The sequence below is a fragment of the Loxodonta africana genome, chromosome 8, assembly GCF_030014295.1.
Source record: "Loxodonta africana isolate mLoxAfr1 chromosome 8, mLoxAfr1.hap2, whole genome shotgun sequence".
In the NCBI taxonomy this organism is placed as follows: domain Eukaryota; kingdom Metazoa; phylum Chordata; class Mammalia; order Proboscidea; family Elephantidae; genus Loxodonta; species Loxodonta africana.
Genome location: NC_087349.1, coordinates 67982325 through 68008427, shown reverse-complemented (window position 1 = coordinate 68008427; position 26103 = coordinate 67982325). Strand labels below are relative to the sequence as shown.

Here is a 26103-nt window from a genome sequence, read left to right as displayed (position 1 = left end):
AACATTTTCACAATGTTAAGTCTTCCAACTCATGAGCATGATATGTTTTTCCGTTTATGTAGTTCTCTTTTGGTTTCTTGCAGTAGTGTTTTGTAGTTTTCCTTGATTAAGGCTTTTATATCCCTGGTTAGATTTATTCCTAGTTATTTTATCCTTTTGGGGGGCTATTGTAAATAGTATTGTTTTCTTGATTTCTTTTTTTTTGCAGTTCTCCACATTAGTGTACAGGAATTCAACTAATTTTTGTATGTTGATCTTCTACCCTGCCACTTTGCTGACCGCTTCTATTAGTTCCGGTAACTTTCTTGTGGAATCTCTGGGGTTTTGTATGTACAGGATCACGTCATCTGCGAATAGGGATAGTTTTAATTCTTCCTTACCAAATCGGATGCCCTTCATTTCTCTTTCTTGCCTTATTGCTCTGGCTAGGACTTCTGGTATAATATTGAATAAGAGTGGTGATAATGGGCATCCATATCTCATTCCATTCTCAAGAGGAATGCTTTTGATCTCTTTCCACTGAGAATAATGTTGGCTGTTGACATTACATAAAATATATATATATATATATGCCCTTAATTATGTTGAGGATTTTCCCTTTTATTCATATTTTGCTGAGAGTTTTTTTTTTTTTAATCAGGAAAGGGTGTTGGATTTTATCAAATGCTTTTTCTGCGTTACTTGAGATGATCATGTGATTCTTTTCCTCTGTTTTATTTGTGTGTTGAATTGCATTGATTGATTTTCTAATGTTGACCCACCCTTGCATCCCTAGTATGAATCCCTCCTGATTGTGATGTACTATTTTTTTGATAAGCTGTTGAATTCTGCTGGCTGGAATTTTGTTGAGAATTTTTGCTTCTATGTTTATGATGGATATTGTTCTCTAATTTTCTTTTTTTGTGGTATCTTTCCCTGGCTTTGATATAGGGTTGTGCTGGCTCCATAGGATGGTTTTGAAAGTATTCCTTTCTTTTTTTTGCTCTGGAATAATTTGAATAGAATTGGTGTCAACTTTTCTTTGAATGTTTGGTAGAACTCTCCAGTGAAGCCATCTGGGCTGTTTTTTTTGGAAGTTTTTATGACATCTTTAATTTCTTCTTTTGTTATGGGTCTATCTAGGTTTTCTTCCTCTGTTTTTGTTAGTTTAGTTAGGTAGTGTGTTTCTAAAACTTTGTCCATTTCTTCTAGGTTTTCAAATTTGTCAGAGTACAAGTTTTTATAATATTCTGTAATGATCCTTTCTCAGTTGGTTCTGTGGTAATGTCACCTTCTCATTTTTGCATCTTCTCATTTTTTTTTGGTCTATTTAGCCAGTCCTTTGTCAATTTTATTGATTCTGTCAAAGAACCAACTTCTAGACTTGTTAATTTTATAATTTTTCTGTGTTCTATTTCATTTATTTGTTCTCTGATCTTTATTATTTCTTTTCTTCTGCTGACCGTGGGCTTCTTTTGCTCCTTCTTTTCTGTTTGCTCAAGCTGTAGGATGTCTTAGTTATGTAGTGCTGCTACAACAGAAATACCAACAATGGATGGCTTTAACAAAGAGAAATTTATTCTGTCACAGACTAGGAGGCTATAAATCTGAATTCAGGGTGGCAGCTCCAGGGGAAGTCTTTCTCTCTCTGTTGGCTCTGGGGGAAGGTCCTTGTCATCAATCTTCCCCGGTGGAGGAGCTCTCTCAGCACAGAGACCCCAGGTCCAAAGGATGTGCTATTCTCCTGGCTCTTGTTTCTTGGTGGTATGAGGTCCCCCTGTCTGCTTGCTTCTCCTTTTTATATCTCAAAAGAGGTTGATGTAAGACACAATCTAATCTTTTAGATTGAGTCCTGCCTCATTAGCATAACTGCCTCTAATCCTGCCTCATTAACATCGCAGAGGTAGGATTTACAATACGTAGGAAAATCACATCAAATGACAAAATGGTGGACAATCACATACTACTTTGAATCATGGCCCAGCCAAGTTGACACACATTTTTAGGGGACACAATTCAATCCATGACATAGGGTTAAGGTATTGATTTTGGCCTTTTCTTCTTTCTTGATATGTGCATTTATTGCGATAAATACTCCTCTGAACACTGCTTTTGCTGTGTCCCAAAGGTTTTGGTATGTTGTGTTTTCAATCTCATGTGATTCTAGGAATTTTTTAAATTCAATTTTTACTTTCTTTTATCACCCAGTAGTTTTTAAATAAGGAGTTATTCAGTTATCATGTATTTATTTTTTTTCCTTGTTCTGTTAATTTCTAGTTTTATAGCACAATGATCAGAGAAGATGCTTTGTATTATTTTGATGTTTTTGAATTTATCGGGGCTTGTTTTGTGGCCTAAAATATGGTCTATTCTGGAGAATGATCCACGTGCATTGGAGAAGAATGTGTACTGTGCTGCTGTTGGGTGGTGTGTTTTGTATGTTTACGAGGTCAAGTTTGTTGATTATGTTATTTAGATCTTCTGTTTCTTTGTTGACTTTCTTTCTAGTTGTTCTGCGCATCTTCAAAAGTGGTGTATGAAAGTCTTCTATTAATTGTAGAACTGTCTATTTTTCTTTTCAATTCTGTTAGAGTTTGTTTTATGTATTTTAGAACACTGCCATTGGGTGTGTAAAGATTTATTATGGTTATGTCCTCTTGGTGGATTGACCCTTTGATCATTATATAATATCCTTCTTTGTCTCTTATAATGGATTTTGACTAAAAGTCTATTTTATCATAAATTATTATTGCCACTCCTGCTCTCTTCTGGTTACTGTTTGCTTGATTTTTGTTTTTTTTGCATCCTTTGATTTTTAACCTATTTATATCTTCCTAAGTTGCATCTCTTATAGGCAACATATTGATGGGTCTTTTTTTTTTTTTTTTAATCCACTCTGCCACTCTCTGTGTCTTGACTGGTGCAATTAAACCATTTACATTCAGTGTGATTATTGATAGGTATGAATTTGCTGCTGCCATTTCGTTATTATTATTTTGTGATGTTAATGGATTCTTTGTTCCACTTAGTTTTGTGCTGGGTTATTTTTGTTTATAGACTTTCCTTTCATATACTTTGTTGTTGGTTTTATGTTTACTGTCTTCTTGATTTTCTTTATTTTGTTGATTAGATTTATTAATTTTCTTTGTGGCTACTCTGAAATTTATCTTTATCTTCGTAAGTTTAAAACAGTCTTACATCTTGATGTCGCTTTGACTTCCTCTCATATGGAAGTTTTATAACTGCACCATTTGTTGCCCTTTTTGTTTTGAAGTTGTCATTTACAGATTGACATCTCTGGTTCCGTGTTTTCAGTTTTGCAGATTTATTTTACTTTTGAGAATTCTTTATTTAGGTTGCTATCTTGGTGATGCTGTCATGTGTCTTGATCTCAGTTTGTTGTCTGATGTTGGTTTTCTGTCTGAAGGACTCTCTTAATATTGCTCATAAGATTGATCTGTTTTTTACAATTCTGTTTATTTTGGAATATTCTACTTTTGCCATATTTGAAAGACAGTTTTGCTGGATATATGATTCTTGGTTGGCAATTCTTTTCTTTCACAGTTTTATATATGTTATCTCACTGTCTTCTTGCCTGCACAGTTACTGCTGAGAAATCAGCACATGCTTAGTCTTATTGGTCCCCCTTTATAAGTGATATTTCAATTTTTACAAGCTGCTCTCAGAATCCTTTGTCTTTGGTTTTGGAAAGTTTGATTATATCTTAGTGACTTTCTTTTGGGGTTTATTCTGTATGGGGTTCGTTGAGCTTCTTGGATGGAAACCTTTCATCTTTCATGATAGTAGGGAATTTTTTTGGTCAATAAATCTTCAAAAATTCTCTCTGTGCTTTTATTCCTCTCCTCCTTTTCTGGGATTCCAATTACACATAAATTCTTCCTCTTGATATTGTCCCACATAACTGTTTTTTTTTTTTTTAACTGTTAGGTTTTCTTCATTTTTTTTTTTCTGATTTCCTTAAACAGATTAGTAGCAAGAGATTTGACCTCTGTTTCACTGATTCCGTCTTCCGTTAATTCATTCTACTCATATATCCTTCCATTGAGTTATCTTTTCCTGATATTTTAGTGTAAATCTTCTGGATTTTCATTGTTGATTTTGTGGGCTTTCTATGTTGTCATTTTGTCCTTATAAGGTTTTCCTGAATTCTTCTAGGGTTTTGCGTGTTTTTCTTGATCTCTTCGAGGACCCTACATTTAAGTATACTGAATTTTTTATCAGGGGTCTTCTGCCCCTTTATTTTATTCACTTTTTTGAGCCATCTTACCCTGTTTTTTCATATGATTTTTATTGTCTGCTGTCTCTGAGGCATTAAGGTGTTATTTTATGTACTTATTGTCTGTTCATTTTTTCTGATTTTTGTTTTGTTTTATGATGGCAGCATGCTCTGCTGATCGCTTGTCTGGCAGCTTGGGTGCACTCACTTCCTATTTCTAGGCGGGTGGGAAAGCAGTGGGCAGGGTGAGCATGTACTGTTCATCAGGCTTGCTGGGCAGGCACAGGCCACTGCTTGCCTGTTGGTCCATCAGTACAAAAGAGTGATGACACTCACCAGGTGGGGGGGGGTGGCAGATGACCAGGGATGTGGGAGCACTCTCTGGCACTTACCAAGTGAGCAAGGTAGTGGGCATGGGTAAGGCGGACAACCAGTGAGCAGGGGAGTGCTCTCTGCTGCTTGCTAGGTGGGTGGAGGATTGGCGGGATGATGGGAGTATGGGGGTCACCAGTGGCATGGGAGCACTTAGTGCTACTCACTGAGTTGTCAGGGTGGGGGAGGTAGATGAGGCAGGGTGGGGGAAAGGGGGACTCATCAGTCCCCAGATGGCCAGGGCAGCAGGGGTGGGGGTGTTTGTGCCAGTAATCACCAAGAGGATGGTGGGAGGCAGAGCATGCTCCCCTAGTCACCAGGCATGGGTGCCTGGGCACTTCCCACTGGCTGCAGCCAGCAATCAGGACCTGGCCCTCAGCAAGTGTGAGGAGACGGGGGCTGCTTGTAGTGCGGTTGGATAGAGGATCTCCTGCTGACACTCTATAAATGATTCTGTGTGTGCCACCCATCCCAATGATCAGCGACTGCCGCTGGGGAGTAGTCTTGTCTCTGGATCCTGGCTTCCTCCCAGCAATGTGGATACCAGGATCCCTGGAGCTCTTGTCCTCCTCTTGTACTTCTCCTCCTTAGATGTGGTTTACATTCTGTTCACCTTGCTTCACTTTGGGTGTATCTACACAATTTCTGTCTCCTATTGGGGGTTTCATGAAGTTGCCTTCCTGTGCTCCTCACTCATCACTGCTTACTTTGTTTCAAGATGGCCACACTGGGCTGGGCTAACAGGGCACCTCCCCTCTGTATCTCTCTTTGTTCACTGTTTTTGTTCAGATTCTTTGTCCAATTGGTCTCAATTCTCTATCATTGCATTTGATGTTCAGGGCTCAAGGATTGTCATCTCTTATCTGTTTCACTTGGTTTCTCAGGTCTTTGTTGTAGAGGGATGGCACGGTATGTCTAAGCTTCCATCTTGGGCCATCTCTCCTCAATGCTATAAATTCTTGTAACAAATTTCTTCACCTCACTGAATAATTCCCAATGACTTACTGTTCATTATAACAAGATACCAGGTAAAGTATAACTTTTATAAAAGTCAGAAACGTATCTCTCTGTATGTAATATGCATATAAATTTACTATGCAAAGAATACATTATAGAGAAACCAGAAGATACAGAGAAGCAATAAAAATCACTCAAAATTCCATCCCTTAAAGATGACCATTGTTAAAGTTTTTGTAAATATTCAAGTTTTCTATGTAAACATGTTTATATGCCATACGTACTATTCTATAACTTGTCTTTCCCTCTACTTACCAATATATTATAAATCTTCCTTGTCAATAAAAGTATCTACACTGAACAGTTTCTTGGCATTCTACTGTATGTATAAACCATAATTTATTTACTCACTTTTCCAATATTAGACATTTAGGTTTTCAAGTTCTAATTATAAACAATACTGTGATGAACCACCTCATAGAAAAATACATCTTCATGCACTTATTTAACCATTTCCCCGAAAACGTTTTTTCAAGGTCACTTCTCAACTGTCCAGATTCACCATAAATTTAATTTTTATCCATGGGTTCACTCCTGTTATCATATACTCCTAGTCAATTTCACATACAACAAACAGTAATATTTTAAATATACGGTAAACAAAAGCAGTCAAGTCCTACCTCAAAAGAAAATGCTGTAATTTTTCTAGACTTATAAAAAGAAGTTCCTAGAAAATTTTCATTCCTGAGAAAAATGTAGATTCTTTGTTCAAATTATAACATATTCATTTAAAAACTACTGACACAAGAGTAACAGTGAAGACTAAGGTAACAATGACTGATAATCTTTATAACTTACAAAGCTATGTGGCCAAGATATGGCACTTCGGGGTGGTGCAAACAGCTAAGTGCTCAACTACTAGCTGAAAGGTTGGCAGTTCAGACCAACCCAGAGGCACCTAAAAAGAAAGGCCTGGTGATCTGCTTCCAAAAGGTCACAGCCCTGAAAACTCTATGGAGTGCAGTTTTACTCTGCAACACATGGAGTCACCATGAGTCGAAATTGATGGCAACTGAAAAGAAAAAACAAAATGAAAACCCTCACAATTGCCCATGGGTATTGCTGTACCCTTCTTTTAAGAGGAGGCAATTGAAAATAGTCAAGTCAGTTGCCCAAAACACTGGGGTCGGGATTAGAATTTAAGTTTCAAAGCTCATACTTTTAACGTTGGTGCCGTCAGATGAGTGACCGAAATTCAGACATCCAATGAAATGCAGAGCTGTTGTTCTTTTTTAACACATACTTACCATGTGCAGCTGATAATGGAATGCTACTTTTTAAATATACTAAATGATAACCATCTTGGAAAATACAGTAAGCTGAAAAACAGAGTCTGAAAGATATGTTGCTTCTAAGATTAACCATCAGCTCTGCCCATCAGAATAGGTACTAATATTATTTTAGTGAATTATTTGTAAAGAGTCATAGATCATTTCTACATAAGACATGTTGACTGCAACCCAGATTTATTCAATCATTTAAAAAATAAAAAAAACACCTTTATTAAACACTTCCACTGAACATGTCTAGGTAAAATATCTTGAATTTATAAACTCAAATATCGGTGACCTAGTAATAAAAATGGGAAAATAATGTTATCTATTTTCATGGTTGACACATATTGAAATGCAAAACAAACACAATAGAATCTTATAAACTACACATTTCAGCTTCACAGAAAATGCTAGGTTGACAAAAAAATAATCTTAAAAATATCACTCTACATATTATGATTGCAAATAAGCAGATTATTTACAGAAGTCTTTATATTTATGTTTCATTATAGTATATTTCCAAAAATTATAAATAGTTTAGATATAACCCTATTCTAAATATAAACTCAATATTTTTATGTCCTGTTTTAGCAAGGAGAAATGAAAATGTATAAGAGTTTGACATGACTTAAATCTGACCTTTCGCATTTAGTACACATTAAATTTGAATACTAACTAAAATCAGTAAGATATACTTAGAAAACTGGAAAAAATGTCCCCTTTAATAGGGATCTCTGTAAGAAATTATAAGCATTCCCAATTCTTTCATTTTAAAAGAAGATTGTCACCTAGGTAAGATCTTTAGATATGCAATACATCCAGTGTTTTCCTCAAAAAGGGACTTTCGTATCAGCTTTCAAGTTAAAAAAAAATCCACTTTTGTTCAGTATTTAGGTGAAGCCTCAAACTAAACTAATAGATCCGATTTTAATATGAAAGCTCTTAAAATTCCTTAGTTTAACATATTTTTTTCCTTCCAAAATCTATAAAATAATTATGTTTTAGGTTTACTTTCTATTTTAACTTGAACACAACTTCAACTACAAAATCCAGTTCAGTCCTCTGCATTTCATAAAGAAGCATGCTATAAATCCTTTGTACCCGAAGTCTCCCAGTCAGTCTGCCTTGGGAAAAACACGGAATCCTGGGAGGGAATCTGATAGGAGTTACTGACATGGACTATGCTGAATGGTCACATATAATCTTGCATAGATTTTTGTTCAATAAAATGCTCCCAGATAATGAAGATAAGAATGATGAATTAATATGCAGCATGGAAGGAAATCTTGAAAGGCAGATCAGGACACTGGAAGGGAAAGGTTGAAACAGAAAATTTTAGAACATGTTCCCCTGAAATGGTGCATATTTTTCTCTTTGGAAGAGAAAAAGTTATGATACATTCACAATTTTGGCTTTTCTAGGAAGACAATAATGGTCTGTGCCAAAATATTTCTTAAGTGAAAGTGTAGGAGGGAAAAGCTTCTTATAAATATATATTAACCATGCATTCATAAAATGTATTCTCTAGTTTGGGGTAGGGCCTCTCCAACTCTGAAAAAGTGCAACTCTATAATTCTTAACTTCATCTCGAAGGAATCTAAGCATGGATGAGCTTAAACTATGGTCTGAATCACTGAATTAATCATGTTATTCTATTGTAAAAGTACACAGATTTTATTGAATTATATCCAACTTCAGCTCTGAAGATATGGGTTCAAGGTTTATTCATGCTTATTCTAAAAACTCTGCTTGTAAAGCATTCATAATTTCAACAAAAGCCAATAAAGTTCTTCCAAAATAAACTTTTTCAACCTACTGAACAGAACTCACGCCCACCCTTTAACGTTCATTTCAGCAGCATTTGTCTCTGTGAAACACACCAAAATCACTCAGACATCAAATTGCTGATCTCATAGGATGATTTATTTCCCATTACAGGAGTCACGAGTGACTTATTCTGAGGTATGTTTTGAGCTGTGAAGGACTTCTGTTAGAAAGCTCCACACTTCAAGGTTTGTCTTTAGGTGATAACGTTTTATGGCTGGACAGTCTCTGCTGGTACCAGATTCCCTGTCGTATCCAACTGCATACATTTACATGTACAGGCAGACACGGGGCACTCTGCATGGTCCCTGAAAAAAAGGTCAAATAACATTTAAAAATCTACATTAAACATACATATATTGTTGTATGTATATATAAAATAGAAAGTCTCTGGATTTTAATTCCTATGTTTTTCCAAGTGATTGAGATTACATATATATATATATATATATAAAATACATATATAAATAAATATATATGAAAAAACATAGGAATTAAAGTCCAGAGACAAAAAGCATTAATAGCATTAAATAAGAAATGACTGCAAAGCTGAACTTCAGAAGAAAGTTATTAAAAAATGAAGAGCTTTGCTTTCTAAATATATATAACAAGATTTCTCAGTACTGTTTCTGTAACAAGATGACAGGGATGTGCTCAGTTTAAATTAAAGCTGATGTGAGAAACTGGGCATCCAAGTTATAGCAATGAGGGACACTCAAGTGATGGTGAAAGAGAAATTCATCATTTGGCTGTATATGAATAGATATACCTGAACTATTTAAAAGGCCATTGCTTTATCTCCTATCTACTCTGAATCTATTAAAGATGGAACGTGCTGATTACCTGAACCAACTAAGCATGTGTCCAGCATGCCCCCCATGCCTGCAATTGTGACACCAGGTAAACCAGTTGTTAAATTGAGCTAATTTTTTGTCCTTGCTCAAGTCCACTTTTTCATCTGATTTGGATCCTCCTATGGAAAAAAGCAAACGGTCTTCATTAACTTTATCATTTTATTCAACGTTTATTAAATGATATTTCTAAAACTGTTTACATATTTCTAGAAATAGCAAACGATGCTAGTATCTAGTTCCGACTGAATGAATACTAAATGATAGGAGTTTCCCCACATTTTAATAATCAGTAAAAAATGGAAAAACAAATTATCAAAGTCCACTAAAAAACAATCTGAATTAAAAACTTTAGAGAAACGGGATCATTTTCTTCTCACAAAGAAATCTTCCTACGAAGGCTCTTCCCCCAAAGAAAATACCAGGCCTGTTTATAGATGAGTTCTATCAAACATCGAAGTGACAGGTAATTCTGATGTACACAAACTCTTTCAAAGAATAGAAAAAGAGGGAATACTTCCCAATGCACTTCATGACGCTGGTATGACTTTGCTAACAAAACCAGACAAAAATGATATGAGAAAAGAAAATTATAGACCAATCTCCCTCTTGAACACAGGTGAAAAATCCTAATTAAAATATTAATAAACAGAATCTTGCAACGTCCTAATCCTAGGATATAGCAATTCTACCTCTCAGTAAATACACTATAGAAACTCTTGCATGTCAAAAGAAGGCCTACACAAAAATGTTCATAGTAGCATTGTTCATAATAGTAAAAATCTAGAAACAACCAAAATGACCATCATTAATAGAGACTGGAAGAACTGTGCTACAGTCATGAATAGAACACTAAATAATAGTGAAAAATTAATAAGCTACACCTACATTCATCAGGAAAATCGAAACAAAGTAAAAAATAATGTTGAGGAAAAAAGGCAAGTCAAAGAATACATTCCATATGATTCATTTAAATAGAATTCAAAATATAGGCAAAACAGAACATACAGTGATAAAACTATACAGGCAAGCAACTAACACAACTCGGGGCAGTGGTTACCTCTGGGGAAGAGGTAGGGGTTGTGACTAGGCAGGGAGGAAGGATCGATGGTACTGGTACAGACAATCTCTTAAGCAAGACGGCACTCACTCATGTTTGATTTATCACAATACATGGTACATATACTCTTAACTGTGTTACAGTTCACAAAAAATTAAAGAAAAATGTGTTATTACATATGAATATTTACATATGTAATATATATACCTTTATGTAACTTTGAATACTCAAAAAATGCTCATTCTATTCATTTTGCCTACCTCAAGTGTCTTCTTAATTAAGCAGCTGTTTTTATACCTATTAAGATGCATTCATTAACACTGTATTCAAAATTTCACCCGGACCATTGCTGGTCATACGTTAGCAAACACAGGGATAGTCTTGCAAGTATGTAAAAATGATTCCATTTGTTTTTGCAAATAATATGAAGGTGGAAAAATGAGTAGTAGGTTCAAGAATTTAAGATAGTTTTGGAACTACACTCACTCCTCACCCATCAACGTGGTTAGGTTCCAAAGACCAGGTCATTATATGAAAATCAGTGTTATGTGAGGGTTGTGGCCACACCCTATCTTCAGTGCTGGTGCCCCTCCCCCAGTCACTCACCACCCCTTGGGCACCCCCAGTGCTTTCTCCACCACCGTGGAGCCTGGTGGTGGTGGTGGTGATGGTAGTTGAGGGTTGCCTGCTGCCTCCAGAGCTGCAGGAGCCCACCATCACCTGGCTGTGTGCTCTAGATCTCTGAGAGGACCTCTGTGCCTTGATGCTCCACCTTCCCACTCTGCTGGCCCCCGAGACTGGCCTCAGTGGCAGAAGTCTCCTGGGCCTGTGGGTAGGTAAGGCCCGGTCACCTGGACCCAGTGGAGGCCATGGAGGTGACAGAGAGTCCTCTTTGGAAGAACAGACTTCTGAGCCCTCACCTGACTCCTGCAACCCTGGCTCCCAACGCCTCCTTGTGGCCTGCCTGCCCTGTGCTTGCTACAGGCCTGGCCTGGCTCTTCCATCCAATCTGGGTAATATGAACCACTGGCAGCCTGCGTGGCCTCAATCCCTCTCACAAACCTTGCCCTTCTCCTCGTTCGCCTTTCCCTCTCACCTGGGCTCCTTGTTATGTGCAAAATAGAGAGTAGATTTTTTTCTATTGTCGTAAATGTGAAATGTCAGATAACAAGATAGTAAGTGAGGAGTAGGGTAGATACCGGTGATGGTTGCACAAAATTGTGAAAGTAATTAATGTTGTTGAATCATACACCTAAAATAATTAAAATGACAAATTTTGTTATATATATTTTATAATAAAATCTAAATAAAAAGCTATATATATGCATATATACATACATATGGAAATCCTGGTGGCATAGTAGTTAAGTGTTATGGCTGCTAACCAAGAGGTCGGCAGTTTGAATCCGCCAGGCGCTCCTTGGAAACTCTATGGGACAGTGGGTTTTGGTTTTTACACACATATATATATACGAATTGAAGATGTAAAATACACTGAAATTCTTCCTAAAGGACTCACCAAAACGTTTAACAGTCTGAGAGGGAAAAAAAGGGGAAGAGAAAATATATTAAATTCCTATAAGACCTTATAGAGACACTATTTTGTATCTTTGTGTAAAACCCTTACTAGTGATTTTCACTTTGAAAAGAGGCTAATCCTTATGTTTCTCTGATGAAACTGGAAATATTAGCCTCTGCATTGCCACATGAAAAGGCATTTTTTAAAAAAGTATCAGATGACTTTAAATAAAAAAGATCTACAGGGAATTACAGAGATAAGTGCTACAGAATCCTTGAGGAAAACTATGCCCTAACTAATAATAATAATAAGTCCTGGTGGCACAGTGGTTAAGTACTCAGCGGCCAGCTGAAAGGTTGGTGATTTGAACCCACCAGCTGTTCCGTGGGATAAAGATGTGGCCATAAAGACTTATAACCTTGGTGGGAAGCAGACCTCAAATTCTCATAAAAAGACCAGACTTAACGGTCTGACTGAGACTAGAAGGACCCTGGAGGTCACGGTCCCCAGACCTTCTGTTATCCCAAGACAGGAACCATTCCCGAAGCCAACTCTTCAGACAGGGATTGGACTGGACTATGGGATAGAAAATGATACTGGTGAGGAGTGAGCTTCTTGGATCATGTAGACACAAGAGTCTATGTGGGCAGCTCCTGTCTGGAGGGAAGATGAGAGGGCAGAGGGGGCCAGAAGCTGGCTGAATGGACAGGAAAATATAGAGTGGAGAGGAGTGGGCTGTCTCATTAAGGGGAGAGCAATTAAAGGAGTATATAAAAACCCACCCAGTGCCGTCGAGTCGATTCCGACTCAAGGTGTATATAAATTTTTGTATGAGAGACTGACTTGATTTGTAAACTTTCACTTAAAGCACAATAAAAATTAAAAAGAACAACAACAACAAAAAAGACTTATAGCCTTGGAAACCCTATGGACAATTCTGCTCTGTCCTGCAGGGCTGCTGAGTTGGAATCAACTCAATGGCAATAGGCTAATAATAATAAAAGAATAATAAGAAAGAAAGCAGTGTATAATTTAACTTTTAAAAATGCAACACTATCTAGAAGTTAAGCTCTCCAAGGGCTGGGGATTTTTGTCTGTTTTGCTCACTGCAGCGTTGTTAGCATTTAGAACAGTGGGTACTAAGTAGACAGTTGTTCAATAAATAATGTTTATAATGTATAACAATGTTAATTAGAACTGTTTCTGTAGAGTTCTAATCTTCCAAGCAGAATTAAGTAGAACTCTCAGTTAAATAGGCTTATAGAACTTGGTTGCCTGGGTCACAAAATACTAACCACAGGCAAAGCACAGGGAGGTTTGTACACCTGAACCTTTCTTTAAACTGCCATAAGCCAGCATTTGTTTTCTATTAGGCCCTGCTTTATTTTGGAACTAAGATTTTTCTGTTTTCACTGCCAAAAAAGAATATGGTTATTATTTTCTAAGCTCTGCAATGCCTTTAAAGATCATAGTCAGGCTGCCCTTAATTTTCCTATACTATTTCCTATCAGTCCACTTTCCAGGCCCTTGTCACACTGATGCACTTGTTACTTCCCACACACTCCCTGTACTTATCATCCTTACCAACCTCTTTACCCTAGTTCATGTTTTTTATATTCTTGGTTTACAACCTGAAAAGGCTTCCCTGAAATCTCCACATATTTAAATCTATCAAAGGACCAGCTTAAATGGTTCCTTCCTCCTAAAGTTTTCCGGGTATCTTTCAGATAGAAGTAATGTTTCTCTCCTTCAAAATTCCTCACACTTGATTTATATAAAGTCCCTTATCCACCCTGGAGGGGCTAGATGTATTTAAAAATTCGGAATGGGGGTTTTAGGAAAAAAAAAAAAAAGGAGCAAATATTATATATAACACTCCAGGGAAGTGTGAGGCAGTACCCTGTAGTCAAACTCATTAGTGTATCTGCAGTAAAATATCTGAATATTCACAAACAAGAAAAATATAGACCATAATAGCCTCGCATCAACTCTGAACAGGCTCTACTGCCAAATTAAAAAAAAAAAAAAAGAATTCATTTTTAAAACCTTAGGAGATTCAGATCCTTACAGAGATTTCAGAATGGCAGTGAATCAGTATTTATTTCCTAGAATATATCACTTCTTATTTTAGTTATTTATGCTCACTGAATAGCATGAATGCCATAAGGATCTTTGATTGATTCATCTCAGCATATCAGCTTCATCTAAGTGTATGAAATAAAGTGCTTGGATACATATTATAAAAAAAATAAATTACTTCTCAAGCAAAAAGCAGACATTTTCTGAAGCAAATATGGAAAAACGTTAAACTGATAAACCTGACCCTTCAGTATTCATTGTATCAGTCTCTATAAAGAGTTGGAAATGTCTTACAACTTAATTTTCCTTAGATTCTCTCTTTTTTAAAACCTATTTCAAAAGTAAAAAAGACTAAAGAGCTGGTATGTAGCAAAAAGGAACAGCACTCAGGTCTCATTAGAAGGCAAATCGCCATTATAACTTTCTGAGGTTTGTGCTCCAAAAGAGGTATGAAATTTAACTATTTCTATGTATTTCAGTTCATACAGATGTCTGATATTTCACCTTCTTATCCATTTTATTGTAGTAGATATTCCAAATTGTCATTTTCTATTACTAGTATCAAGGCCACATAAGATTAGTAATATATAAAATGAAAACTATTGATAAAAATTTAAATAAAACATAAAACTTACGTTTAAAAATATTACATCTTTTTATTTACTAAAAACAAAAAAAAAACAAAGGCAGCCAGTGACACCTAGTAAGTCTTTCACAGGTGCTACAGTAACGATAAAACAGACTACTTACGTGAATTAGCTGCATAACAGAATCACAAAGTGGCAGAACTAGAAAGGACCTGCCAGTCCAACACCTTATATTAAACAGGGTTAAAATATCCCTTAGTGTCACACAGTGAATACCACAGAGTTAAAACTAAAACAGGCAGGCATTCTGATACTCTACCTTGTTCTTCATTAACTACACATCAGGGTGTGAAGTACTCAAAATGTTTTTAATCAATGTTTTTGCCATAGTACCATTTTCAAATTATTTAAACGGGCAGAATATTCCCAGCCACTGGGTATATTATTTATATTTAATTATCAGCTATTCTCAAAATATGTTTTTTTCATAAGATGATTTACTGTGGTTAGCAAAAAAATCCTGGTATTTCTAACCATAAAAAATATATATGTTTACTAGGTAACTGACAAATACAGGAAAAGAGGCACCGAAACCTAGAAGTCAAGGGCCTGGCACCCAGATTAACATTTTGCCTATGTTCTTCACAGGCAGGTTTTGTAGATAAAACGAGAGGAAATGTCAAAGTGTTTCGAGATCATCAAAGCTCTTTATGAATACAAGGCACTTGTTATTAGACGAGTACACTCTATTAAAAATTTGAGAGAACTCAGCAGAGATGGTGATTAGAAAATGGCATAATTATAAGATTACTGAATATTTAAGCTTGTCCCACAAAGCTTAAATTGGTTAACATCTGTGGGATTATCTGACGTATCATGGATATAGATTTTACTTTTAATGTATAAATTTTATAGATTACAGGGAACATCAAAGTCTTCTAGCCAGTCAATCGTGCTCTTTCTCTGAAATAAAACTAGCCCAAGCTAGTATGCATTCTACTTACAACATTAAATCATGCAGGAACAACTCTAGCTCAGAAAAGTGTATTTTCGAATTATGTCATACCAGGACAGCTAGAAACAGGTGTTCCCATATTAATGAGGCAAAGTGCACATCGAGGAAGGGGTTTCCGACAGCCAGGGCAACTTGTGACCTTAGATTTTGTTGGTGAGCCACTGACTCCATACTGACTAAAACCACGGCCCTGATGAGGGACAGTTGAACAGCTGTAGGAGATAGACTTGCCACAGAAATTGCAACTCACAAACACCTGCAAAACAAATGAAAGGAGGAATAAAATGTAATGCAAACCATAATGAAATGATAAATAATTCAAAGCTTTAAAATCTAACAAATTATTTTTAAATCATTTTATTTTAAATTTTAAAATAATTGTTATCTGCTAGGTTTGACTTGTTCTCATTTAAAATTCTACTTAGCCACTCCAACAAGGCTGGCATTAATCCAAAAAACACAAGATAATAAATGTTGGACAGGTTGTGGAGAGATTGGAACACTTACACACTGCTGATAGGAATGTCAAATGGTACAACCACTTTGGAAATCAATTTGGCACTTCCTTAAAAAGCTAGAAATAGAACCTACCATACGATCCAGCAATCCCACTCTTTGGAATATATCCTAGAGAAATAAGAGCCTTTACACAAACAGATATATGCACACCCATGTTCACTGCAGCACTGTTTACAATAGCAAAAAGATGGAAGCAACCAAGATGCCCATCAATGGATGAATGGATAAATAAATTATGGTATATTCACACAATGGAATACTACACATCGATAAAGAACAGTGATGAATCTGTGAAACATTTCATGACATGGAGGAATCTGGAAGGCATTATGCTGAGTGAAATCAGTCAGTTGCAAAAGGACAAATACTGTATAAGACCACTATTATAAGAACTTGAGAAATGGTTTAAACAGAGAAGAATATATTCTTTGATGGTTACAAGAAGGTGGAGGGAAGGAGGGAGGGAGGTGGTATTCACTAATTAGATAGTAGATAAGAACTACTTTAGGTGAAGGGAAAGACAACACACAATATAGGTGAGGTCAGCAAAACTAGACTAAACCAAAAGCAAAGAAGTTTCCTGAATAAACTGAATGTTTCGAAGTCCAGCGTAACAGGGGTGGGGGTTTGGGGATCATGCATGGTTTCAGGGGACATCTAAGTCAATTGTCATAATAAAATCTATTAAGAAAACATTCTGCATCCCACTTTGGAGAGCAGCGTCTGGGGTCTTAAACGCTAGCAAGCGGCCATCTAAGATACATCAATTGGTCTCAACCCAGCTCTGGAGCAAGAAAGAATGAAGAATACCAAGGACACAAGGTAATTACAAGCCCAAGAGACAGAAAGGGCCACATAAACCAGAGACTACATCAGCCTGAGACCAGAAGAACTAGATGGTGCCTGACTACAACCAATGACTGCCCTGACAGGGAATGCAACAGAGAACCCCTGAGGGAACAGGAGAGCGGTGGGATGCAGACCCCAAATTCTCGTAAAAAGACCAGACTTAATGGTCTGAGACTAAAAGGACCCCAGTGGTCATGGCCCCCAGACCTTCTGTTAGCCCAGGACATGAACCATTCCCAAAGCCAACTCTTCAGACAGGGATTGGACTAGACAATGGAATCGAAAACGATGCTGGTGAAGAATGAGCTTCTTAGATCAAGTAGACACTTGAGACTATGTTGGCATCTCCTGCCTGGAGGGGAGATGAGAGGGCAGAGGGGGTTAAAAGCTGACGGAATGGACACAAAAAGAGAGAGTGGAGGGAAGGAGCGGGCTGTCTCATTAGAGGGAGCGCAATTAGAGTATATAGCAAGGTATATACAAATTTTTGTATGAAAGTGACTTGATTTGTAAACTTTCACTTAAAGCACAATAAAAATTAAAAAAAAAAAAAAATTCCGCTTAGCAGTTATAGTATTTGGGCACTTTCTTTCTGTTACCTTTGTTTTGTTATATTCTTCCTAATATTGAGGGGCAAGAAAAGTTGGGAACTTTAGATCCAACATTTTACAGATAATAAAAACATAAAAGTTCACACTGGAACATTATGAAATGTGACTTCTAATCCAAAATTCAGTAACATAAGCTTGTGAGCAAAAATTTTTTGTACAAAAACCATTCTCCTCCTAAGATAATAAAAGGGAGTTAGGGATTCTGTAATGGCAAACAATTAAAACTTTAGAATAACAGCACCCAGAAGCTGGTCGTTTTTGTTTTTAGAGTGAACTCCTAGGGTCTTTAATCACTTACCAAATAGATTAGTACCAAATATTATCATTTAAGGCTATTTTACTCATACTAGAGTTGTTTTAATACAAGCAGTAATATCTCAATTTCCTAAGAGAATAGCACCATCCAGTGCTCACACTGATGGTATACCAAATATTCAATGTCTTAACTAAGATGTAAAGATATCATGTCATATGCAAAATGTGATATTGATTTCATGCCTTTTTAAACTAATGCTAAAACAGAATTTCCATGTGTAATTAGACATGTAGGTATATGTATATTTTCAAAGAAAAAAATACTGCCTTCTTACATATAAATAACACAGAAAAACTTTACATGCAAATGAAAATATTAAGATCATGGTGTTCCTGGGTGCGGTTGAGTGGGTTCTGACTCATAGTGGCCCTGTTACAACAGGATGACACAGTGCCCAGCCCTGCACCATCCTCACAATCGTTGCTATGCTTGAGCTCATCGTTGCAGCCACTGTATCAATCCATCTCACAACGCCTTCCTACCTGAGGGGCTCATCTTCTGGCACTATATCAGACAATATTCCACTGCTATTCATAAGGTTTTCAATGGCCAGTTTGTTCAGAAGTAGACCACCAGGTCTACTTTTAGAATCTAAATGACTTTAAGATCAAAGTAGTTTAGCTTCTAAAAGGGCTTGGAATACACTGGAAAACCTCAGACAGCCCTAGGATTGATATAGGTTTGCCTAGAGTCACTATGAGTCGGAATCGACTCGACAGCACTGGGTTGTTTTTGTTTTTTAAGATTCTCTAGACCTGCTGTTGTTTGCTCTATCTCCAACTAAAAAGCTCAAGCCACTAAGATGATTGATAGAAAGTGGCAGGACAAGAAAACAGGAAGATCAAGGACAAAGAGGAGTCTGAGACAGATAAAGACATCAACAGGATCTTAATGTAAAAAAAAGAAACCAAATCAAAATCCACTGCTGTCTAGTCCAGTCTGACTCATAGCAATCCTAAAGTACAGGGTAGAACTGCCCCAAAGGGTTGAAAAGGCTGTAATCTTTATGGAAGCAGACTGCCACATCTTTCTCCTGCAGAACAGTCAGTGGGCTGGAAGTGCCAATCCTTTGTTTAGCAGCCGAGCACTTAACCACTGCACCACCAAAAGAATGAGCTAATAATCATTCATTAAACTGAACTTGAAATTTCTATATAACATGTATGTACACTTGGTTCTTTGGCTAGAATATTGGAGACATGTTACAATTTGATTTTCTCCAAAACAAGGTACTTACCTGTGCTAAAGGCTTGGAACTGGGATCCAACTTACTCCTGTGAATATCAAATTCAGCCCGTTTGTGCCAAAACCTCCAGGCATCTAATAAATTTCTATAATTCTCAATCCAGTACTGAACCCTTTCATCTTTAAGAACATCTAAAGGAGAACCCTAAAAAGAAAACGTGAATTATTTAAATTGTTTCAAAATTACCAGGCTAGCCAAGGAATTCTGGTTAACGCACTGGGTTTCTGGGCTGGGTACGAGTATGAGTGACCTGGAAGAAATACATCCCCTTTTGCCAAGAGCTGGCTCCCAATGAAGATACATATATAAAATAATTGATGGGAGCACCATTAATTTACTTTAAGCTAGCCTCTATTAACGACAGAAATAAGTAAGGCAGATATCATTATCCCTGGCAAGGGAAGTATAATTCTTTATCTCTTATTTAAGATGCCAACAGCAAACCATTCACCTTCCTGGGTGAACACAGTAAAAGGTGATGTGGATGCCTTTTATGCCAACAATTAACATCCCTGGGATCACAAAGTCTGTTTGCTATCCAATCCATGGCCACCAAATTAGCTCAATCACATTTAAAACAATACCAAGCCTGATCCTATGTATCTAGCTGTGCATTGTGAACTGAGATGCTGCTTTTGTATATTTACATAGCTAAAAGTTAAGCCTGTTCATTCTCTTTCTTACCCTCAATTACAACATACATTTATCTCCTTAAAAATTACCAAAAAAAACTCCCAGCAAAACCAAAGATTTTCTCAGTTCTTTTGCCCCTAGGCTTTATGGAAAAGCAACAGTTTTACTTAAGATTTCTCCTCATTAAGAACTTCAATTAACTTGCCAATTTAAGAATTATCCTAAAGCTGTATTTTCCATGGCAGTTGTGATAATCCACATTTCACTTATGCTGGCTTTGGGTTCTCATGGAAGGCTTTTAGCCCTGTTCAGGACATCTTCCTTAACAATCATGTTGAAAAGGCAGAGAAAGTTTCCACCTCTGATGATGCCATGGGTATTAATTTGAAGCTCAGTTTTCCCAGTCCCACTTGAGGGCAGATATAAAAGTAGAAATGTTAGAGAACTTGGCATGCATCTTACTCATGGAAAAAGAGATTGAAATCTGTTAACAGCTAATAAAGACAATATATCTTTAGACATTCCACCAAAAATGGACTGTATCTTTTGGGTATTAAATTAGGTGGTAATTTCAATTATTGGAGTTAAATTTGGCTAAAAGAACATGTAAAAAACTCTACTTCTTAAAAAAGCAGTGATCTATTCTAATCCTAATTATGGTCAACTAAGAAGAACTAATTACCAAAGTAGCACATAATCCCTGGTTTAAAAGGAAAATTTACAGAAAAATAAGAAATCTTCATGCCCCACTCTTTCCCCTTGAAGTGGACAATATGGACTTCCCATGGCAGACCGCTAGTAGAGAGAAACTAAAAAAGAATTTGGTCAGTATACAGAATCGACTCAATGGCAACTACCAACAACATCATTATCAAATCCTGAGACCTGCCCCAACAAAGCCTAAAATCAAGCCCTAACAAAATTCATAGAGTTCAGAGATTGAGTCTGACCAAGTTAGAAGAACTTAGGAAATACCTTGGATTTTCCACAGAACCATAGTAATAAAACATAAAACCAAAAATTATCAACCAGTAACTGAATTACCTTAAAACAATAATCACCATGCTTTAGAAAAGGTAAAAGAACCCAGATCTCTATAACCTACTGTACTCAAGATCCAGTACTCAACGAAAAACAACTACATACAAAAAACAGGTAAACTTTATTCAAAGTCAGGGAAAAAGGCAGTCAATGGAAACTAAGATAGCCCAGATGTTAGTTAGCAAACAAAGATTGTTCAAAGTTATTAGAAACATGATTGAAGAATTAAAAGAAAAGGGGATCAAAGGCTTAAAGGAAAATAATATTTGAGTTAGTGAAGAGACAGGGAATCTGAACTGAGAAATGTGAACTATAAAAAAAAACTGAAATTCTAGAACTAGAAAGCATGGTGACTAAGATTAACAACTCCCTGGAAGGCATAAATAGCAGATAGGAAATGAAGAAGAGGCAATGAACAAATCAAAAGAAATGATCCAATTTGAAGAACAGATTAAAAAAAAAAAAGATGGAAGGAAAGAATGGAGTCTCTGGGACATGGGACAACATGAAATGTGCAGGAAGAGTCCAGGAAGTGAACAGGAGTAGGGAAAGGAGGGGGTAAATTATGTTTCCCCAGTACACAGCACGCTGTTATATTGTGTGAAAAGGATGCGGGAAGGAAAGAGGAAAATAATGACAGCAGGAAAATAAGATTAGTTGGGAGGGCTACAGGAATCTCAGGGAAAGACTCTGAATTTTCACTATATTTTTAAAATGGGTAAAGTAGAAGGTAACTTTTGCCAGGAATCTAGAGGTAGACACTGAGGGAAAGCAGATGAACTGGTTACCCCAAGTCATACCTAATGAAAATAAAAAGGAGAAATGAGTTGAGAACTGTGGTATAACTTGTCTTCTGCACTTCAAAAAACACTACAGTTCAGATCAGGGAAAGCGGACCTCTTTCGTAAAGCTGTAGCTCTGCTAACCATTGGAGAAACTTGAGACGTTTCTCAGTTCCATTTGCACTTTACATAAATTCAGACACAGTCAAGACTGACACTTCCCAGAGGGAAAGGAATAATTGGATAACCCAATGCAGGAAACTTAGGGACAGTTAGACAAGGCACAAATCCTTGTAGGTCAAGTGATTAGGTTAAAGCTAAATGCCTTCTGAATATCTTAAGTAAGCAAAAGTGCGTACCCACTTCTTTTTTAGCTGCTGCCAAGCTGCACTAACCTGTAACATGCAGTAACTTGCTGTTTGGACATCTCCAGTTTTGTCAACGTAACTCTCCATTAAGTCCACTCCATCTTTAGTAAGGCCTGTAAGCAGAATTCCTTCCAAATTTCCAGCCTCTTTCATCTCATTGGTCAATTTTTCGATGTATCGATTTAACTGAAAAATTCAAAGTGATAATACGTATTGTACTTCAAAATTCTTATTTTTAGAAAATTTTATTCCTAATGAAAAACATGCTAAAATAAAAGTCTTTACTAAAATCTAGGTATGTGATCTCTAAGAAGTCTGCATCTATTATAAATTACAATGCAGCACCTAAGAACATTTAAAATATTTAAAAAAAGGCAAGGCATTTATAATGTTTTGATAACCATTCTATAAAAGATTTATGAAGGGTTTACTATTTTAAAGAGAATTGTCCCCATAATTCTACAAAGTTCTTGCTGTTTATTATACTAGGATGTAATAGAATAAAAATATCTGAGATGGTAAGAACTTTGAGATCAAGATCAGGTATAACCATCTCCTCTAAGAACTTCCCTGACTTTACCCATTCCAAACTCTAGTCAAGATTCCTTTGTATTCCCCTAGCCCTTTATCATTATTAGAATACTAAGCACACTGTACTACTATTTGTTTATGTGCATTTCTGCCTTACTATTTTTTTTTTATATACACATGGTGGAGCCCTGGTGGCGTAGTGATTAAGAGTCTGGCTGCTAACCAAAACGTTGCCAGTTCAAATCCACCAGCTGCTCCTTGGAAACCCTAGGCAGCAGTTCCACTCTGTCCTATAGGGTAGCTATGAGTTAGAATCGACTCGACACCAATAATTTTTTTTGGTATACACATAGTAAGCATTTTTGCATTTCCAGCAATTAGGATACAGTGTTTTACACATAGCACAGACATCCAGTAACTGTGTACTGTATTAGAAAATGAAGGAATCCTTTTCACAGCATCACTGAGAGGTAGCTTTAATGTCTCCGGCTACTGGCCAATCTCACTCCTAAAAGCAGAAATGAACTAAAATATTAAGTTAGCACTCTAAACAAGTAAATTTAGTTATGATAGACATGTTGATAATATCCTAGTCTAATGAAGAAATTACTACTTTACTTCCTTGGGTGGTGCAAACGGTTTGTGCTCAACTACTAACTAAAAGGCTGGTGGTTTGAATCCACCCACCAGCACCATGGAAGAAAGGCCTGGTGATCTACTTCTGTAAGATTACAGCCATTGAAAACCTTATGGAGCGTGGTTCTACTCTGACATGCACGGGGTCACCAGGAGTCACAATTGACTCAATGGCAATGGGTTTACTTTACTTTTTAGAAGAATTTACACATAAATTTCATAACACATATTTGCACATAAAGATTGATTTCCTAAAATAATTCAGTGAAGTAAATATTAATCAAACATGCAGTCAACATTAAATAATTTCTCACCTGAGTATCACCAAGGAATTTACAAGCAAATGCTACTCTGTCACGTACTGCAACTTTGTTTTCATACTGGAAAGACAAAAAGCAAAGAATTACTTATAAATTTTTGCAGAGACTAAATATTTTATATATGTAATACTTCAATTTATTTTCAAATGCATTATTAAGCTATTATGTACATTCTGGCAGAGCTACTGGTTGCCTAAGATGTTTTTCTTAATACAACTCTCAGGAACCTCAGTGCTAAGGTCACTGTCCTTGTAAAGCAAAGAACTTGTATGTGCTATTGAGTCAGCAAGTCTAACAGAATGAAATGTTGACTGGTCCTGTGTCATCTTCACAATATAGTAGGTATGTTTGAGCCCATTGTTGCAGCTATTGTATAAATCCATCTCACTGAGGGACTTCCTCTTTTTCACTGACCCTCTACTTTATGAAGCATGATTTCCTTCTTCAGGGACTAGTCCCTCCTGATAACATGTCCCAAGTACATGAAATGAAGCCTCATCATCCGCACTTCTAAGGAGCAATTCTGGCCGTACTTCCTCCAAGACAGATTTGTTCATTCTTCTGGCAATCCATGTATATTCAATACTCTCTGCCAACATCATCATTCAAACATGTCGATTCTTCTTCAGTCTTCCTTATTCATTGCCCAGCTTTCACATGCATGTGAGGCAACTGAAAATGTCACAGCTTAGATCAGGTGCATCTTAGTCCTCAAAATGACATCAATGCTTTTTAACACTTTAAAGAGGTCTTTTGCAGCAGATTTGCCCAATGGAATATGTCATTTGATTTCCTAACTGCTGCTTCCATAAGTGTTGATTGTGGATTCAAGTAAAATGAAACTCTTGACAATGTCAATCTTTTCTCTGTTTATCACGATGTTGCTTATTGGTCCAGTTGTGAGAATTTTTGTTTTCTTTATGTTGATATGTAATCCATACTGAAGCTGTAGTCTCCGATCTTCACTTTCAGCAAGCAAGGTTGTGTCATCTGCGTATTGCAGGTTGTTAATGAGTCTTCCTCCAATCCTGATGCCATGTTCTTCTTCATACAGTCCAGCTTCTCAGATTATCTGCTCAGCATACAGAATGAATAAGTATGGTGAAAGGATACAACCCTGATGCACACCTTTTCCAACTTTAAACCATGCAGTCAACATTATATAACTCTAACATAAAATACAAGCAATGATGTGTAGTATGTCATATTTAAGATGCCATGTAATCCTACTACAAAAAAAAAAAAAGATGTTAATTTTGGGGAAACTAGTGAAATCTTTCCTTGGCTGCAAAATTAATCAACAAATCTAGGAAATGTGTGAATTAGCAATACTAGTACAGAATTTAAAATAAATACCAATGTGTGCTTCAATACAAAATGACCAGTTTTACAACTTACCTTATTTTAATGATTTATCCTATAAATAAACAGACACACTTTAGTTGCTGAAGTAAAATACGATTATATAGGAGGTTTGTGGCAGATTTTTCAGAGGCATCATGATAACTTAAACTTCGTATACTTGTCAGTATTATAAAACGCTATTTTGAAAAAAGGTCACTATAAATGTAGAAAAGTACAATTAGTTTTATGATAAGTAAAAAATAATTTAAAGGTGGAAAAAAGACTCAACTTCAATTAAAGTCATTCTACGATATAGAGATCCCCCCTTTAAATGTCAGATTACTTAAGTTGATACCTATCTTAGTGTTTCCTCAAATGTAAAATATGGTTCCGCCATAAAGAGGGAACATGCTTGGTGTAAATTAGGTTTAGCTCTTAGATTCATTTACATGAACTACAATTTTCATCTGGAAAAAAGTTATAAATATTAACTGTACTATTTTACAACTGAGAAAACTAAAACCCGAAAAAGTTAACTGACTGGCTTACCCGACTATAGTGAAGCTAAGACTTAGGCCCTTATCTTCTAACTTCCCAATTCAATGCTTTTCAGCATCATATTACTATACTACAGTACATTTTTGTACCGTATTACTAAATTACTGCAACTTAACAGTTTTTTAAGAGTATTATAATTATTTATATAAAAAAAAAAGGAGATAATTATAATTAGAAATTCTCTTGAAATAGCTTGGAAATATCAACTTTGTTCTCAGGTAAAATATTCTTATGAAATTTTTTAGGTATAAGAAAAGAAGGGATGTTGTAATAGGTCATTTAACTTATTACAGAAACTTAATATTTAGAAAATGTACTTTTCTACATATATGTATTCAAAAATTAAACAATTCACTTCTTTTTCTAGTCTTCGTCATTATCTCTCATTTCCTGAGAGTCATTTTATCCCTTCAAGGAGCAGTATTTGAAGTTTTCTAGTTAATAAAAAAAAGAATATTAATAGTAAATAAAATAAAAAGAAACATTCTTGGATATTAACTTGAAGTGGTTTAAAAAAGTTCAACAATTTATTAAA

At 36.2% G+C, this 26103-nt stretch overlaps 1 protein-coding gene across 7 annotated transcripts in view; it reads right to left on the bottom strand.

The window, feature by feature from the left end:
* Nucleotides 1-4797: 4797 nt before the first annotated feature.
* The window catches only part of MIOS (meiosis regulator for oocyte development), a 39538-nt gene continuing 18232 nt past the window's right edge, over nt 4798-26103 (bottom strand). For 2 of the 7 annotated variants that reach the window (XM_010587251.3, XM_003407114.4), the window contains 6 exons: nt 23661-23726; nt 22207-22365; nt 19347-19499; nt 15866-16070; nt 9547-9676; nt 4802-9011 (listed from right to left, as the gene is read on the bottom strand). In XM_010587251.3, the coding sequence (XP_010585553.1) occupies nt 8915-9011; nt 9547-9676; nt 15866-16070; nt 19347-19499; nt 22207-22365; nt 23661-23726 (810 nt within the window). In that variant the 3' untranslated portion in view covers nt 4802-8914. The other 5 variants (XR_010322684.1, XR_010322685.1, XM_064290003.1 and 2 more) reach the window with 5 other exon arrangements.